The sequence below is a fragment of the Saimiri boliviensis genome, chromosome 5 (genome assembly GCF_048565385.1).
Source record: "Saimiri boliviensis isolate mSaiBol1 chromosome 5, mSaiBol1.pri, whole genome shotgun sequence".
In the NCBI taxonomy this organism is placed as follows: Eukaryota; Metazoa; Chordata; class Mammalia; order Primates; family Cebidae; genus Saimiri; species Saimiri boliviensis.
Window position 1 is genome coordinate 102543995 of NC_133453.1, and position 18805 is coordinate 102562799.

Consider the following 18805-nt stretch of genomic DNA (forward strand, 5'->3'; position numbering starts at 1 on the left):
AAACTCCTGACCTCAAGTGATCCGCCCACCCTGGCCTCCCAAAGTATGGGAATTACAGGCGTGAGCCACCGCGCCCAGCCTACATTAACTATTAGATCTGGAAAATACCAAAATAATACTCAAAAAGTCTCATTGATTTCTACAAACTTGTATTTAGCATGTGCTCTGGTCTAGGTCCTCTGCTGGGCTTGAGTATACAAATATTTATGTGTGGCATTTGTGTCTTAGGAGACATTTAATTTTGGGAGAGGGAAAACGGAGATAAACAGCTGCATGCAGAGGCAGGGTACAGGTGCTGTGGTAGGAGTGTATATTGTCTGTGGTTGAGACCCAAAGGGAGGCAGGCATGTGGATACCCCTTGAGCATCCATGTGGATAAGTCGGTGAATGTAGATGAGGCCATTATACTGTTGTGTATTACAATTCCTTGAACAGTTGCACTTACATTTTATACCTCTTTGTTGGAACAGCGTATTTATCTGTTGGAGGGAAAACAGCTCTATATTCAGTCCTGTCCACTGCAACATCCATATTGAAAATTTAGATAAATGCTAAGGATGTGCTAAGAAAAAAACAGGTCTAAAATCTAGTGTCAGAAATTGTCAGGCAGTTTATGGGATTAATTCTCCTGAGCTAAATGTAACTTTGTATAAAACAATATGAAATTATTATTTAAAGATTTTGCTGAATTTGTACTAAGGTTGGCAACAACAGCAAAACATCAAGATACATCAGTGTTACTGGGGAAGGTAGTATGATTCCTGGACATTTGGGAAACTGTTACAAAAGGGCCTTCTATTTTCAGTTTTTTTCACAGAAACTGTAAAGCAATCCACTAGCTCATGAGCTTCTAAGAATGAAAATGTATTATTTCAGACTGAGCTGATGATGCATTCTGAGATACTTAAATTTGGTTCTAATTTGTGAGTCTTAACAGAACTGTCTAGTGCAATAATTAGTAAATGGTCTTACTAGCTATGTGATGGTAGTCTAATTAACCTTTTAGAGTCTCAGTTCTCTCATCTGTAAAATGTCGATAATACCTACTGTGTAGGCCTTTGTGAAGCTCAAATGACATAGTGTGTACATAAAGCACTTCATACAGAAACTAGAACATAAAAGGGAATTGCTGAAGAGATAATAGAAGCAATCCTCTAGGGATTTAGATGTTGAAGGAAGAACTTTCTTCTTTTCTTTTTCTTTTCTTTTCTTTTCTCTGAAATGGTGTGATCTTGGCTTGGCGCATTCTCTGTCTCTCCTGGGTTCAAGCAATTCTCCTGCCTCAGCCCCTGAAGTAGCTGGGACTACAGGAGCGCACCACCACACCTGGCTAATTTTTTGTATATTCAGTAGAGACCGGTTTCACTATGTTGGCCAGGCTTGTCTTAAACTCCTGACCTCAGGTGACCCACCCACCTCAACCTCCCTAAGTGCTGGGATTACAGGTGTGAGCTACCATACCTGGCCTAAAATCACTTTCATTTGAGCTATAAAAATAAAAGTGTGTTTGCTTGTCTCTACATAAAATGCAAAAATTAGCTGGGCATGGTGGCACATGCCTGTAGTGCCAGCTACTCAGGAGGCTGAGGTGGGAGGGTCACACAAGCCTAGGAGACGATGCTGCAGTAAGTACATTCCAGTGATTCTTCTCTGTATTCACAAGAGGACTTGTCAGAGTCAAAACCTGACACTGGCACTCAGCAACAAGAGATAGATAAACTGCCTTTTCTCCACATTTATGTCTCCATCATTTATTTGCAAGATGGTGACCTCTGACTGGTGTTGTGTGCTGTTAAATATTTTTTCACCTGTCTCCTATGCAGAAATGATACCTTCATCAGTGACTTTCAAATCATCTACAGTAGCCATTTCTCAGAGTTCATGATTCTTGGTCTCCACCCCAGTGCTCTCCAAAGTGTGATTTGCTCAATGGGTAACATTGAGGGAAATAAAAGCATTAAACTAACTTCCTTCCTTCCTTCCTTCCTACCTTCCTTCCTTCCTTCTACCCTTTCTTCCCTGCTTTCTTCTTTTATCTAAAAAAAGTAAGAATGAATTTGAGTTTTTCCAGTAGTTAATTTATACATAAACACTGAAGCCATCACTTGGATTGCTTCTCAGAAGGTCGTATGTCTGCCGGGCGCGGTGGCTCAAGCCTGTAATCCCAGCACTTTGGGAGGCCGAGGCGGGTGGATCCCGAGGTCGAGAGATCGAGACCATCCTGGTCAACATAGTGAAACCCCGTCTCTACTAAAAATACAAAAAAAAATTAGCTGGGCATGGTGGCACGTGCCTGTAACCCCAGCTACTCAGGAGGCTGAGGCTGAGGCTTGAACCCAGGAGGCGGAGGTTGCGGTGAGCCGAGATCGCGCCATTGCACTCCAGCCCGGGTAACAAGAGCGAAACTCCGTCTCAAAAAAAAAAAAAAAAAGAAGGTCGTATGTCACCTGTAGCATGTGAGGTTTCTGAAGGAAGATTGTGGGATTCCAATAATGAAAAGAAGCTAGCAGTGTTACCCTCACTCTCCTTTCTCCTCCTCCTCCCTTCTTTTCCCCTCCTTTCCTCTCATAGCATATATGCTATTAAATATTGTGACATCTTCATATACAATGTCAGTTAAAATCATATAATTAGACTTTCTACAATCAGTAGAATTTTATTCTTCTACTGGCAATGATGTACTGCAGTATTCCCGTCTCTCGTTTTGACTCTTAATTTTATATGTATGTTCAAAATCCTCAGATAGTCTGACCCTTTTTCACAAATAGAACCTTTTTGACTTTAATGCTTTTTCTTCTGAATTTACTCATGTCTACAATAAGATAGAAATAGATGTAGCTATAAAGAGCTAATAGAGCTAAATTGCCCAAGGTTTGAAAAATCATGGAATGATTTTACTAATGCCTAAATATGTTACAGTTTTTAACAGCTACATATAATAAGGGGAAATACTGAGATTGGAATGGTAAAAAAAAAAAGTTAACTGTTCTCTATGACTGATTAATCCTGCCTTCTTTCCCATTGATTCAGTGAAACAATTCGTAATTGCAGAAATTTATAATAGCTTTGGCCCTAGCTTAAGAAATAGTTTATGTTTTCAGAAGTTATTTTGTAAGTTATTTAGGACTGGAAACAATGTTTTAAGTGGTAGTTGTTTTCTAGACTAGCTGATGTAATATTTTAGCACTTGGTACTACTGAATTAAAGTACTAAAAGGTAGATATAGTTCCAGGTTTCAGGTCCTGGATTAAGAGTCATCAGGTACTTTTAAATAAGAAAGAAGAGGAAATTTTGTTTTCTTTCGTTGGACCTACAGCCAGCCCTGGGCAGAGTACCTTTTACTATATTCCACCTTATTTCTAGAAGATTACACGTATGACGCTCAATCCTTAAAAGTAGATGTGTTTGACTTGCGTTGGCTTGAAGAAGACTATCTGATAATGGAAAATCCAGTGGGCCAGCAAATGCCTTCTAATAGTTGAGTCAAAGGAGGTGAGGTAAGGGAACCAAGGGGTCAGGGACATAGAAGAAAGGTGGCAGAGTGGACCTCTACTTGGGACAGGTCAGGTTGCTTGATAAAGCAGTACATTGATGAGTACAGAGGATGAAACCTTCCTTGCGAAGACATGTGAAATAAGCAATAAAATTCTCACCAGGCATGAATCATATACTCAGTTATCACATTTACTGGTAGGTGGCAGTCACATTGAAGTTAGGTTCCGTGACACTAGATAGCAAGTATTGGAAAGCCATTATAACAGTCAACTGGAGCCTCGTGATCCCTCCAAGTCTCAGAAGAGCCTTGTCTTAGTTCACCAGCTGTGAGTTTCTTCAGTACTCAAGATTTTAGCTAGGTATTAGGTGATAGCTCTAGTGCAGCAGATTTACAAGAGTGCAAGAGATATGCATGCTGATTTTTTGTTTTTTTTTTTTAAGTTAGTTGGTAACAGACATACAGATTTCTAAGCAGTGTAGCCAAATGAAATAAACAATTTTCTTTCTTAACTACTCTTCACCTGTTATCCTCATTTGATCCTTTTTCAACCTTAAAAAAAAGTGTTCATTGAAATGGATTCTGGTATTCTCTTCTGTAAAATAAGTACTCTTCAGTTTCCGGAATGTCTAATTGCACCACAACTACTAGAGACCCAAATGCTCATCAAAATGAATAGAATTTTTCCATGAAAATTAAATCTTACCTTTTTCATCAACTATGTTGTCACATACTTTGTCAGTATAAGAATATACACAAAAGTAAAACTGGTACGTTTTGTATGGAAATCATCATTTTGGATTATACATTTTCTTCCTTGGTTATGTGCTAGTGATTAAAAACTAATCATTGTGTTTAATAAGCTATTTTATAAATTTTGTATTTTAGAATTTGAGTATCTGGTGTTCAGAATTCAAGTTGTTACAAAAGTAAGCTGCCCAGGAGATGCATGTATTTTATAGTCATATATATCAAGCTTCATATAGGCATTCTTTTAAGTGGGAGTATACAATCCAGTAATTATAAATCCAGTGACAGAGTATACTCAGAATCTAAAGGTAGTAAGGATTTAATTGCAAAACAGCACCTTAATGTTCTCTTATTACTCCAAAATCTTTTCAATTGACCTTCTTCTATTATTTAATTCCATCACATACCAGTAATTGCATTTATTGAAGCCAGTATTTCTCATTATAGGAAATGCTGATCTTAGTGAATCTTAAAAATAGGGAGGGAAATGTTCTTTAATAAATAATTAAAAGACTTTTTACTACTTTTCCCAATTCAGTACTGGTTTTATTACCTTTTATGTCCAGGGTATTTTATAAGTGGTAACTAAATTATGGTGTCTAAAAAATCATCTCTTCAAGGAATCTCACAAGGTATGCTACATAATAGCTCATTCTAAGTAGGTTAAATAGACTGGCTTTATCTCAAGTGGCTTACTGTATTAAAGAAGAGTTTAACATATTCAGCTTTACTGCTGAAACACCAAATAAGTTCTGACACCTCTGATGAGATGATTAAAGTTGGGAATTTTTTCTCTTGACAGCATCAACAAAGAGAGCATTGTGGATGTAGAAGGTGTTGTGAGGAAAGTGAATCAGAAAATTGGAAGCTGTACACAGCAAGATGTTGAGTTACATGTTCAGAAGGTAACTTTTTTCAAAATATAAAATTGCATATAAAAATAGATTCGGGTTTTAATAGTTTTTCATGTCAGATGTATATGTTCTTACCGATTAAAATTAATGTAAAATACTGAGGTTTTAGAAGTTACTGAATCAATTGGCTTTTGTTATATAACAAATCACCAAGATTACTTAATGAGTTAAAACAACAAACATTTATTTGCTTACAATTCTGTGATGCACCCAAATGAGATAGCTCATCTGCTCCATGTGACATTGGCTGGGCTCACTGATAAATCTGGGGCGTCCTTTCCTGTGGCCTCCCCTTATCCAGCAGGCTAGCCCACATATGTTGATATTCGGGTACCAGGAGGGCTCCCAAAGGCAAGAGAGAAGAGAGTGAAGCCCTAAGAACAGACACTTTTCAAGCATCTACTTGTGTCTGTCACATCTGCTAAATATTCCACTGGACAAAGTCACACAACAAAACTTAGATTTAAGGGGTAGAAAAATAGATTCTAACCCTTGATGGGAGGAAAGGCAACGTTATTGCACAGGAATATACATGCAAGAGCAAGAGGAAGTATTGCAGCCGTTTTTGCAAACAGTCTACCACAGCCACATAGGGAAGAATATAAAACACATCTGAAAAACTACTCACCAATGTGTGAATAATGATGAGCCTATCTTGCTGTAAGTTTTCTGATGTACTTTTAAAGGATGATTAATTAATTCTTAATCTTACATCTCATAATCATTATGTTTCTATTTTTACAGCATAGAGAAGTTAAAAGAAATAGTACCATATTGGTCTTATATTCCAACAGTAGCTTCTTTTTTTTTTTTTTTTTTTTTTGAACAAGACTTAGCCCTTATCTGTTTTTTTCTCAGGATTAAAAACTGAAAGAGCTCATTATCATTGACTTAAATATCGTAAGTGCCACTTGAGGTCAGGAGTTAAGACCAACCTGGCCAACATGGTGAAACCCAGTCTCTACTAAAAATACAAAAATTAGCCAGGCATGGTGGCAGGTGCATGTAATCCCAGCTGCTCAGGAGGCTGAGGCAAGAGAATTGCTTAAACCCAGGAGACAGAGATTGCAGTGAGCTGAGATCATGCCACTGTACTCCAACCTGAGTGACACCCCAGCTTAAAAAAAAAAAAACACGTAAGTGAATTCACATATACTTAGTACTATTGAAATAACCCTGCCACTTTGAACCTGCAGTGCTCAGATTTAGGTCTAGATTGTATCTACAGTATGCATCCCTAAATTTATCTTAAGGAGTAGTCTTTTAGACTGCGTGGCTTCTTCTCACCCTCATCCATGTGCACGTGCATGAGCATATATGTCAGGGAGACTGACAGGCAGACAGATTCAGAGATAGGCCCATACGTACTTATTAATTTAAGAGTAACATTGTATTTAACTGGAATTTTGATTATGATGGAACTCTTCAAAACTTAGAAAACCTTGCAATTTTTACTGACCTAATTTGACAAATGACTTTGTTGTCTTTGTGTAAGTCTCATCTTGAACCAACCCCAGCAGGAAGTTTGTAACCCAGTAAAGGCAAATTGACCAAAGAGTAAGAATAGAGATAAATGGATAAACCCATTTATGCTGACCAAGAAAGATAACTCCCACATCTTCCAAGTAAGACATCTTTTTCAGTACTTGATTGAAGAAAATTTGGCCAGATGTGGTGACTCACACCTGTAATCCCAGTGCTTTGGGAGGCCAGGGTAAGAGGATCACTGGAGGCCAGGGTGGGAGGATCACTTCATCTCAGGAGTTGGAGGTTACAGTGAGCTATGATCATGCCACTGCACTCTAGCCTGGGTGACAGAGCAAGACCCTGTGTCAAAAAAAAAAAGTGTGTTTGTGTGTATATTTCTGTTTTTTGCTATTATCTAGATGTATGCAGTACATTAATAAATATTAATAATAAATTTTAAGCCTAAAGAGCTTACAAATTTTGCCATAATAAAAATAATTATCAAGTATTTCACAAAGCATGAAGTAGTGCTACATACAAAGTAGACTTTTTTTTTTTAATTCTTTTTTAAAAACAGTACTTTAAGTTCTGGGGTACATGTGTAGATCATGCAGGTTTGTTACATAGGTATACATGTGCCATGGTGGTTGGTTGCATCCATCACCCTCACCCTGTCATCTACATTAGATATTTCTCCTAATGCTATCCCTCCCCTAGCCCCCTACCCCTCAACGGACCCCAGTGTGTGATGTTCCCCTCCCTGTGTCCATGTGTTCTCATTGTACAACTCCCACTTAGGAGTGGGAACATGTGTTTGGTTTTCTGTTCTTGTGTTAGTTTGCTGAGAATGATGGTTTCCAGCTTCATCCATGTGCCTGCAAAGGACATGAACTCATCCTTTTTTATGGCTGCACAATATTCCATGGTGTATATGTGCCACATTTTCTTTATCTAGTCTATCATTGATGAGCATTTGGGTTGGTTCCAAGTCTTTGCTATTGTGAACAGAGCTGCAGTAAACAAACTTGTGCATGTGTCTTTATAATAGAATGATTTATAATCCTTTGGGTGTATACCCAGTAATGGGATTGCTGGGTCAAATGGTATTTCTAGTTCTAGATCCTTGAGGAACTGCCACACTGTCTTCCACAATGGTTGAATTAATTTACACTCCCACTGACAGTGTAAAAGCATTCCTATTTCTCAACATCCTTTCCAGCATCCATTGTCTCCTTTTTAATGATCGCCATTCTAACTTGTGTGAGATGGTTTCTCAATGTGGTTTGGATTTGCATTTCTCTAATGACCAGTGATGATGAGCTTTTTTTCATGCTTGTTGGCTGCATAAATGTCTTCTTTTGAGAAGTATCTTTCCGTCTTTTCCCACTTTTTGATGGAGTTGTTTGTTTTTTCCTGTAAATTTAAGTTCTTTGTAGATTCTGGATATTAGCCCTTTGTCAGATAGGTAGACTGCAAAAATTTTCTCCCATTCTGTAGGTTGCCTGTTGACTCTGATGATGGTTTCTTTCGCTGTGCAGAAGCTCTTTAGTTTAATTAGATCCCATTTGTCTATTTTGGCTTTTGTTGCCATTGCTTTTGGTGTTTTAGTCATAAGGTCTTTGCCTGTACCTATGTCCTGAATGGTATCGCCTAGGTTTTCTTCTAAGGTATTTATGGTTTTAGGTCTTACCTTTAAGTCTTTAATCCATCTTGAATTAATTTTTATATGACGTGTAAGGAAGGGAGCCAGTCTTTCTGCATATGGCTAGCCAGTTTTCCAAATACCATTTATTAAACAGGGAATCCTTTCCCCATTGCTTGTTTTTTTCAGGTTATCAAAGACCAGATGGTTATAGGTGTGTGGCATTATTCTGAGGCCTCTGTTCTGTTCCATTGGTCTATATCTCTGTTTTGGTACCAGTACCATACTGTTTTGATTACTGTAGCCCTGCAGTATATTTTAAGTCAGGTAGCGTGATGCCTCCAGCTTTGGTTACAAAATAAAATCTTATATAAGTAATGACTTTCCTTTATCACTTATTTATTTATTCAGCCAGGAGTTACTGTTGTTAACTGTTGTGCCAAGCACCATACTGTTGTGCCAAGCACTGTGTGAAGATTGTGTGGTCAGAGTACTCATGGTCTAGTAAAGAGGATGATTAATTCCCACTGGTTATAAAAGTAGAAGTAGTAGCTCTTCAGTTCTCCAATTTAGATTGGAGATCAAGTTTCTGTTAACTTGTCAAAGGGAATCCTAGAATTTGGGTTTAGGGAGTGGTGACAAGTAATTCTATTTTATAATAAAGAATAATACTAGGGTATTGTATACTATTTCTTAAAGTATCTAAGCTGAATACCAGTTTTGATCTGCCAACTGGAAGAGTATAATTCCCTTTCTTGAAGTAACTAAATAAGATATTTTTCCCTTTTGTGCTTTAGCAGGTTTTCTAGATATAGTTTGGGTTAACTAATATGGTAATATGCTTTTTAAAGGTGGCCAGAGAAACAAAAAAAGATCCTAGCTCGGTCTTTATGACTCAGTTGCTTTTTATCACTAAAATGTGAAATTAGCGTGAGTGAATATTGAAGGATTTTGACAACATAAAGGAACATCCTCTAGGGTAGCTCCTAACCAGGAGAGCAGCAGGAAATGAGATGTGTGTAATATGTTTGATTAGAGAGAGCAATGAAGGGATACTTAGAGAAAGAATGAGAAAAGGAGAAATGTAGCAGAGCTGGACTGAATTTGGTCCTAATGGTGGCAGTGGCAATGGCACTGGCCATGTGCTGTTAACAATAATAACGAAACGGCCGGGCATGGTGGCTCATGCCTGTAATCCCAGCACTTTGGGAGGGCAAGGTGGGTGGATCACAAGGTCAGGAGTTCGAGACCAGCCTGGCCAACGTAGTAAAACCCCATCTCTACTAAAAATACAAAAATTAGCCGGGTGTAGCAGCACACACCTGTAGTCCCAGCTACTCAGGATGCTGAGGCAGGAGAATCATTTGAACCCGGGTTACGGAGGTTGCAGTGAGCTGAGACCATGCCATTGCACTCCAGCCTGGGTGACAGAGTGGGACTCTGTCTCAAAATAAATAAATAAATAAAATAATAATAACAAGTCATATGTTAATTGCTCCTTCATATGAGTTTCCATGTTTATTATTCTGTTTGATACTTTTGTTTTGTTTTGTTTTTTGGGGTTTTTATTTTTTATTCATTTTTATATTCTGTTTGATTCTTAGAGCAGATTTATTTTAATTGAAGCTCTGAGATTAAGTGATTTCCCTAACAATAGCTGTTTTTGTGTTCGTTTTTGTTCCTGTTTTTGTTTTCTTGAGAAAGGGTCTCAGTCTCACCCAGGCCAGAGTGCAGTGGTGCGATCTTGGCGCATTGTAACCTCTGCCTCCCAGGTTCAAGTGATCCTTCTGCCTCAGCCACCCAGGTAGCTGGGATTTTAGGCATGTGCCCATGCCTGGCTAATTTTTGTATTTTTTGTAGAGATAGGGTCCATGTTGCTCGGACTGGTCTTGAATTCCTGGGCTCAAGTGATCCACCCACCTCAGCCTCCCAAATGCTGGGATTACAGGTGTGAGCCATAGCATCAACCCTAACCATAGCTTTTTTGACATAGCTAGACCGTAAGCCAGTGCCTACACCCCAGTCATTACTCATTTCATTGGTGGACACCTCAGAATTTTCAAATAATTTTTATATGTGTTGTCTTATGTGACTGTTCTAATAACCATAAAGATAGGCAAAAAATATTACTATCCTCATTTTAAACAAATCATCAGGTTGAAAAAAACCTGTGTCACCTTGTTTGATTTCAGCAGTAGTTTCAGTTAAAGATGTATGCAAACATTGCTTCATGCTTTAGTCAACTGTAGATCGTTTTTTAAGCAAAAGATACAGACTTTGTGTGCTTTCTACTATTTTTGGCATTCTCTCACTTTCAGGTTTATGTGATCAGTTTGGCTGAACCCCGCCTGCCCCTGCAGCTGGATGATGCTGTTCGGCCTGAGGCAGAAGGAGAAGAGGTAAAAATTATACTTATGAAATATTATGTTTCCTCTGTATATTTAGTTTGTAAAACATTGAAAACCTGATGCCCTACTTTTGTACTAAGGATGCCTGTGAATTGATTTGAGCTCCATTGTTATTTAAATTTACTCTTAAAATCAGCAATTCTCAAACTTTTTGATATCAAAATGCCTTTTACATTCTGAAAAATAACTTGAGAATCCCAAAGCTTTTGTTTTATTGTTATATATATCAATATTTACAGTATTGGGGATTAAAACAATTTTTAAATATTTATTAAAAATTATATATACATTGCATGCATGTTTGCATATGCAGTACAGGTATTGATCGACTTACGACCTATTCAACTTAAGACCATTTGGCTTTACGACCACAATCGCTAGCCACGACTACTCCATGTCTGGCAGCGCAAACGTTGCCCAGCTGGGCATATGACTGTGGACCAGCTTCCGGCATCACTACCTTGTCCTATGGGTGACATTCTGTTTATATAACCACAATTCTTTGTAATTTCTGGCTTAATAGACAACAACTAGATTCTCATACTGCCTCTGCATTCATTCTGCTGTGATAATACACATCATAGAATCTTTAGAAAACTGCTCAATACACTTATTAAGAGTGAGAAAGTCTCAGGGACCTTCACTGCTCCCGAGACCACATTTTTACCACTACTCTACATTAGCTTTTATCTGTTTATTCTGCGTTGAGCTAGCAGGTTAAATCCAGGAATCAATGAAGAAGTGGGTGGTGAATCTTTCTTATATCCCAATAATGAGGCAAGGCTTTGAGGGGTGGAGGAGGGAAAGAAAGCATTAATAACTTGATTCTTTCTCTTCTTTCTGTCTGTCTTTTAATGCTAACTTCTCTCTGGCCCCACTTAGTGTTTCTACCATTATTTGAGATGCCCGTTTTTTGGGCATAATGTTAACATACACATATCTTACTCAATTAAAAATATCTTTTGTGCTCCTCAAAATGTTAGTAAAATGTGTTTTTTCTTTTTCTTTTTTTTTCAGGAAGGAAGAGCTACTGTTAACCAGGATACAAGATTAGACAACAGAGTTATTGATCTTAGGGTATGCCTCATTTATTTATTAAGTGAAGTGATTATGCCAATATCAAGAGGGGCAGGGAATACCATACCTGCCTCAGGCTTATAAAGCTAATTGGCATTTGCCTAACTGTAAGTATGATAATACAGTAAACAGTTTACTTTTATGACTGACCATTTCCTAAAAAGAACTGCAGGCAACAGGAATGGTTAAACTAGTTAACAGGATATTGACTTGTTTTGTTTTAAATGACAAATGAATTTGAAGCCAGTAAATGATCTTGCTTCGAGGTGATATCCTTTTTTAGACAAGTTATTCAGCAAGTAGAAACATAACCGTTAATATCACTACGAAGTTATGAAAAAAAATAAATGCACATTTTAGATCGACCAGGTGGAGGTGAGTAATTAATGCTTTAATCCTTTAAATTTGATTGGAGCACAGAATTAAAAATACGGAAGCAGTTCGCTCTGGTGGTTTATGCAGTAGTCTCATGGGTCTTCTGTTTCCCTTTCTGGTTTGGTAGCAAGTGAAAGAGAGTTTAGTGGTTTCATCATTATTGTAGTAAAACTATTGTCATCTTTCTTTCTTAATGTTTTGACCACATCTTCCTTTTTTACTTAAATATTCTACCTCAAGCTCAAATTTTTTGTTACCTTAAGAGTTCTTCCTGGCTCTTCTACTATCATGTGAGTCTACCCTTATTATATACTCATGTTATTCCTAATTATTTGCTTTTTGTCTGTTACCTTTTCCATTTTAATTTGTATAGAAAAAGCAAGCAGTAACCAAGAGTCCTCTTGACAGTACCTATAAACCTCAGGTTTTTCATGTATGTTGGCCACAGGAGCGAGACATCATTCTGTATTTTGCCCTTACTAGTTGTTCACACAAGTTATTACTGATTTGTACCTCTAGAATTTGGCCTGAGGAGTTTTTGGTCTTGGGTTTTGTTTCGTTTTGTTTTGTCCAGATTCATTGCCATCATTAATAAAATGGGTATTCACATTAAAATCTGAATTATTTTTCTTAAAAAGAAGAGAATCTGGCACATAAGCTAGCATGCTAGATGGGGCACATACAGGTTTCTTACACTGTCTTTTGCTTTGCCCTGCCCCACCCTGCAAATATCATTAGTTTCATTCATTCATGTTATTTGTCTGGCCTTTGCAAGCTTTCATGTGTTTAACTCCTACTTTGACTTTACATTTTGGGAAATGTGTTGTGTACATTAGTAACTAAGTTTTTAAGCACCTTAGTTTACTTCTAAACTACTGTCTTGGTTGGGTGCAGTGGCTCACACCTGTAATCCCAACACTTTGGGAGGCCAAGGTGGAAAGAATGCTTGAGCTCAGGAGTTTGAAATCAGCCTGGGCAACATGGTAAGACCCACATCTCCTCAAAAAAATTAAAAATTAGCCAAGTATGGTGGCATGCATCTGTGGTCCCAGCTACTCAGGAGCCTGACGCAGGAGGATCACTTGAGTCCAGAAGGTTGAGGTGAGAGTAAGCTGTGTTTGTGCCACTGTACTCCAGGCTGCACAACAGAGTGAGATCCTGTCTCGACAAATAAAAATAAAAAATAAACTACAATCTAATTTAGCCCCCTACTAGCTCTTTTATAGACTCTCAGCAAAGTCAAGGGTTAAAGAAGTTGGAAATAAAAGGCAAAATCACCATTTTCCTTCTGTAATACAAATGTTCCAAGATACATCCTCCTTTTGGTTCCAGTATAGCCTAACTTTTTTCTCATATGAATTGTTTTCTCTCTGAACTTTTCAGGCAGGTGCCCAGATTAAAAATACTTCACTGTCCAGCCCCCAAGAAGGTTAAAGCAATTTTCATTTCTAGAAAAGTGAATTAAAATGTCTTTGGCACCCTTTTCATACGTAGCACTCACATCACTCATATTGGCATGGCAAATTAGCTTCATCCTCATTGGTTAGCAGGTTGTTAAAGGAGGGTTTTCTGGGAACTTATTCAGGAGAGTTCCATTTAGATCAGAATTATTCCCTTTATCTTGCCTCACTCTTAGGTATAGGTGAAGATTGTCCTAGGAGTAAATAATTAGTCTTCCCTCTTGGGGATCATTAAGTACTTTTCCCAAATACAAATGGATTACTTTAGTTGGTTCAAAATTACAGTCTATTTCTTTATCTAGACCCCCTGTACTATAGCTATTTAGTCTACAAAATATTTATTATGTTCATATTACAGGTTTCTTATACTGTGGAATATATATTGGTCACCTTCAAAGAATGCATCATTTTGTTGGGGAGATAAGACTAGTAGTGTGAGGTCTCCTTAATAGGGATGTTCTCCCTTGGGTTGCCAGGTAAGCATAGAAACTGAGCCATCCTTAAAGGTGAATCATCAGCTCTTTTTTGCCACTTGGTTTCACATGGCCAAGGGGATAGACAATTCAACTCATGGGCCACCTAACCCTTGAGACCCCGTGGCTTCCCTAAAGTTCCCTTTGTTTGCTAATATACCACATTTTCCTCAGTGCCACTTCTGAAATCACACTATCAAATAGCTCCTACTATGTCATTCTGTAACTTTTTTTCCTGAATGTTTAGGTATATTTCAGCATCAGGGATTAAGAAAATAGCTATCTGAGCATCTATTTTATTGGTCACTAATGAACCCTACTTTGTCCCTGTGGGTTGATGAATGAAAAGTATCTGCTATTATGGTGTGGTTTCATCTTAGCATATACATATTTTTGTTTTGAAATTCATCATCTTTGTCCTCACCATTCTTTTCTCTTGGACAGACAGTTAACCCCTTAAGTCAAGGGCAATTACATGAGATTATTCTCACCCTACATTCATGGCAAAAACCTACAATCAGTCACAACATACCACATACCTATTATTCCTGATGAGCTTAAAGTCGCCACACAACACTCAGTGCAGCCTCTACTTACTGGAAATAAGCCTATTTGCCATATCTCCCTGAAACTGTCTTAACAAAGCCACAAAACGCTGAAACGAAGAAAAATTCGATACTTTTTAATCAAGAGCCCATTTTCTAACACATTGCCTAACTTATTACTTTGAATATGTATTTTCCAAACTAAAAATTAAAATCTCAGCTCTTTAAGAGAAGCTTTATACTTGTGTAGTATAAGAGATTATCTTGACAATATCATTTTAACGCCAATATTTTGAAACTTATATGACATTTCATTGGTTTTGCAGTGTTTTCCCAAGTATGGTACCTCTACCAGTGAAAGGTGCACAGTGATTTCTGGGTGTTAAACAGATGAATATTTTTTATTTTAATAGTTATACAATATAACCAGCAAATAAAATTCATGTTTTCATGGATATTATTGCTTAGAATTAGCTAAGTTTTAAAACATGATTTAAAAGAAAATATTAAGTACTAGTACAGGAGGTACCCAGTATGACAGAAATGATAGTAAAACACAGAAGACAAGTTTAAGAAATGCTGGTTTGTGTCAGCAGTGGACATAAGATTGGGAACTCAGGGCTGCCATGAGAATGATAGGTGTTTGATCACCACAGCTATAGTTCTTTGAAAGTAGATCTGGATAGTCTGAAATAGTCAAGGGGAGGTATCCTCAGGGATGTTGTAACTGTTGACCTCAGAACAAATGCATCAGTTAGAAAAATATTTTAAGGACGCTCAGCACTGTTTTGTATCACAGGGTCCCTCCATAGGGACATACATACTTGATCTGCTAGCATTTTTGTCATACATTAGAATGGATGTATATGTGTTGAAATGTGTTGACACAGAGTTAACCTGAACACACACAGCTGGAATCTCCTTGTTAGAGTAATATGATAGCAATTTTAGACAGTTTGGATTCTTTCTCTCAGAGATTACTTTTGTTCGATTAGAAATTCTACATAAATCTGGCCAGGTGCACTGGCTCATGCCTGTAATCCCAGCACTTTGGGAGGCTGAAGTGAGTGGATTACTTGAGGTCAGGAGTTCAAAACCAGCCTGACTAACATAGTAAAACCCCGTCTCTACTTAAAATACAAAAATTAGCCAGGCATAGTGGCGGGCACCCGTAATCCCAGCTACTTGGGAGGCCAAGGCAGGAGCATTGCTTGAATTGAACCTGGGAGGCAGAGGTTGCAGTGAGCCGAGATCATGCCATTGCACTCGCACCTGGGCAACAAGAAAGAAATTCCATCTCAAAAGAAAGAAGGAAGAAGAAATTCTACATAAATCTGGCCAGGCATGGTGGCTCATGCTTATAATCCCAGCACTTAGGGAGGCTGAGGCAAGTGGATTACTTGAAGTCAGGAGTTGAATATCAGCCTGGCCAACATGGTGAAACCCCAACTCTACTAAAATACAAAATAATTAGCCAGGCATGGTGGCATGTGCCTGTAGTCCTAGCTACTCAGGAGGCTGAGTCAGGAGAATCACTTGAACCTGGGAGGTGGAAGTTGCAGTGAGCTGAAATCACGCCACTGCATTCCAGCCTGGGCAACAGAGTGAGCCTCTGTCTAAAAAAAAAGTTCTACATAACTCTGATCTTTAAAAATGATAGTTCCCTTTGGAATTAAATCAGATATCATTTTAGAAATGTCTTTCCCACTGCCTTTTCTGCTGTCTTTCCTGACCCCTAGTCCAGCTTTGCAGTAGTGTTCCTGTAACCAGATAAACCATAAATGAACAGGAATTATCTGCAGCCATTAGAAGCAAAAGATGTAGTAGGTGATAGTTAAGATGATAACTTAAATAGGTAATTTTAAAAGCTTCAAGTCTAATACAACATGGAAGTAATTTGTTGTGAGGATGGTAAGGAGCTAAATACTATTAAAGATTGCATTATAAAGTTTGGGTTTGTTTGAATTTTTGTCTTCTATTGGAATTCTTTCTCTCAGCACCCTTACTTCTCTCCATGTACCTGTCTGTCTTCTCCATAAAAGATACAATGTTTGCCTTCTAGTGCTATGAGGTCCTCAGGAAAGGAATTCTACAAATGCAAAATGTTGTTTTTCCCCTCATTTCAGATCTTTTGTGTAATACAGATTATCAGTGTTCTAAATTTAATAAACATGCTTTTGGAAAATTTGCTACAGAATTTAAAAATACTATTTTAATATAAGGAATGTCAAGCTTCTTTAAAACTGAAGTTCAAGAACTAGGTTTTCCGTTTTGTTTTTCTAAAAGTAATTTTTTAAGTATAGAAAAATTAGTTTTCTATTTTCTGTTTAGTTTGTCTTCTATCTCATGCCCTCTGTAATCACCATTATTATCTAACACCTAGCCCAGTGCCAGTAGGCATATAATAAATATTTGTTGAATGAGTGAGGAGTAAGTACTATTTTTTCACATATTATGGTATTCCTAAAATATTTGTTTGACCCAAAACAATTTTTAGATTTAAACATTGAGAAAACTAATATCATTAGTATGGTTTATAACTTAAATGATAAAGCCTTTTTCCTGTTCATTTATGTATCTTAAGGTAAGGGTAAGTATAATAATGATAAATACATAAGGTATTTGTACATTCCTTCTCAATTGAAAATAAGGTTGTTATATAATTACGCTGAAATTAACATATTGCATTCACTTTATATATTATATTTTAGAAGCATTTGATTTGAAATAGGTTTAATATATAATTACCCTATTAAACATAATTTTGTTATATACATTCTGTAATCTTACTGACAAGTTGGATCATTGTTGATTTTTACCTTAGCTATCAAATTCTTAAACACATGTAGAAGTCGATTGTAGTAATCAATATGTAATAGGGAAACAGTTTTTAAATGAGTCTATAAAAAATTGATTTTGGTTCTCTTTAGATCTGTTTCACCCAAAATGTCTTGCTTTGACCAGGAGAGGAAAAAATGCCTTTCCATTTCTTATTTTAACTATGTTGTATTGTTCTCTCATGTAACAATAATACTTTCTGAAGGAGGAATAAATGTAGAAAGATGACCCAGCATTAAGTGCAAAAGTTTCTCAGACTCTGATGCAGTCTGCTTAGTACTCTTCCTCTGCTAAATTAACTGACCAACCTGGGCCTGAGAACAGTATTTTCCTCTGGGCAAAGTTAGAAAGTTTACAGGATGCTAATACTAACTCTTTATCTTATTCTAACCAGCAGAGATAGCTAGTCTGAATTCACTAGCACAGTATGATTCTCTTTGCAGTGATAGGGATTCTTGCTAGTAAGAAACATAATCAAAATAGTTGCGGATTTATTTTGAAATATTTGTTTTTCTTCCTTGCTATTTACTTTTAAAGAACATCTTATATTTAGTAATTCTTTTTTCTTTAATTATTTTCCCATTCACCTCTGTGACTGGCGGTTCTCAAACCATTTAAAAGCTAGAATCTGCTAGAGAATTTTCTCCAGTATGTAAATGCTAGGTGGAAATTAGGATGTTTTGGAATTGTCATGTGATTAACTGTTCAGTGTCTAATCAAGTAGGTCCCTGTCCTCCTAGCAGTTAGTAAGTACCTTGAAGAAACTAATGAGAAAAAAATTATATTTCTTATATATGACAGATCCATTTTCTCCATAAATGTTACACATTAACACACTTGTTTATACAATCAGGAAGGAAAGAATCTGGGCACTGTACGGTTTTTTAAAAACGTAATTGGTGAAGTTTTTATTCATATTATATAATTTTTGACAACCGGTTCGTAAGTGTAATTTCCGTTTAGTAAAATTTTGGTTAGTTGAAGTGAGTTTAGGCCAGGCATTGTGGCTCACACCTGTAATCCCAGCACTTTGGGAGGTCATGACGGGCAGATCACCTGGGATCAGGGGTTCGAGACCAGCCTGGCCAAAATGGTGAAACCTGGTCTCTACTAGAAATAAATTAGCTGGGCATGGTGGTGGGCACCTGTAATCCCAGCTACTCAGGAGGTTGAGACAGGAGAATCACTTGAACCCAGGAAGCAGAGGTTGCAGTGAGGTTGCAGTTTAGTTGAGTTAGCTAAGAGGTAAGTGGCAATAAAATGTATTCAGTGACCCTCTTACAGAACATATTCTGAACTGAAATACATCTGTCTACATTTGTCAGTAACAGTGAAACAGCTTTTTGTTAAATAGGTCACTAGG

At 37.4% G+C, this 18805-nt stretch overlaps 1 protein-coding gene across 1 annotated transcript in view; it reads left to right on the forward strand.

The window, feature by feature from the left end:
* The window catches only part of DARS1 (aspartyl-tRNA synthetase 1), an 82609-nt gene that overhangs the window by 39008 nt on the left and 24796 nt on the right, over positions 1-18805 (forward strand). The window contains exons 5-7 of the mRNA XM_003922004.4: positions 5046-5148; positions 10585-10665; positions 11692-11751. Of these exons, the coding sequence (XP_003922053.1) occupies positions 5046-5148; positions 10585-10665; positions 11692-11751 (244 nt within the window). The remainder of the gene's footprint in view (positions 1-5045; positions 5149-10584; positions 10666-11691; positions 11752-18805) is intronic.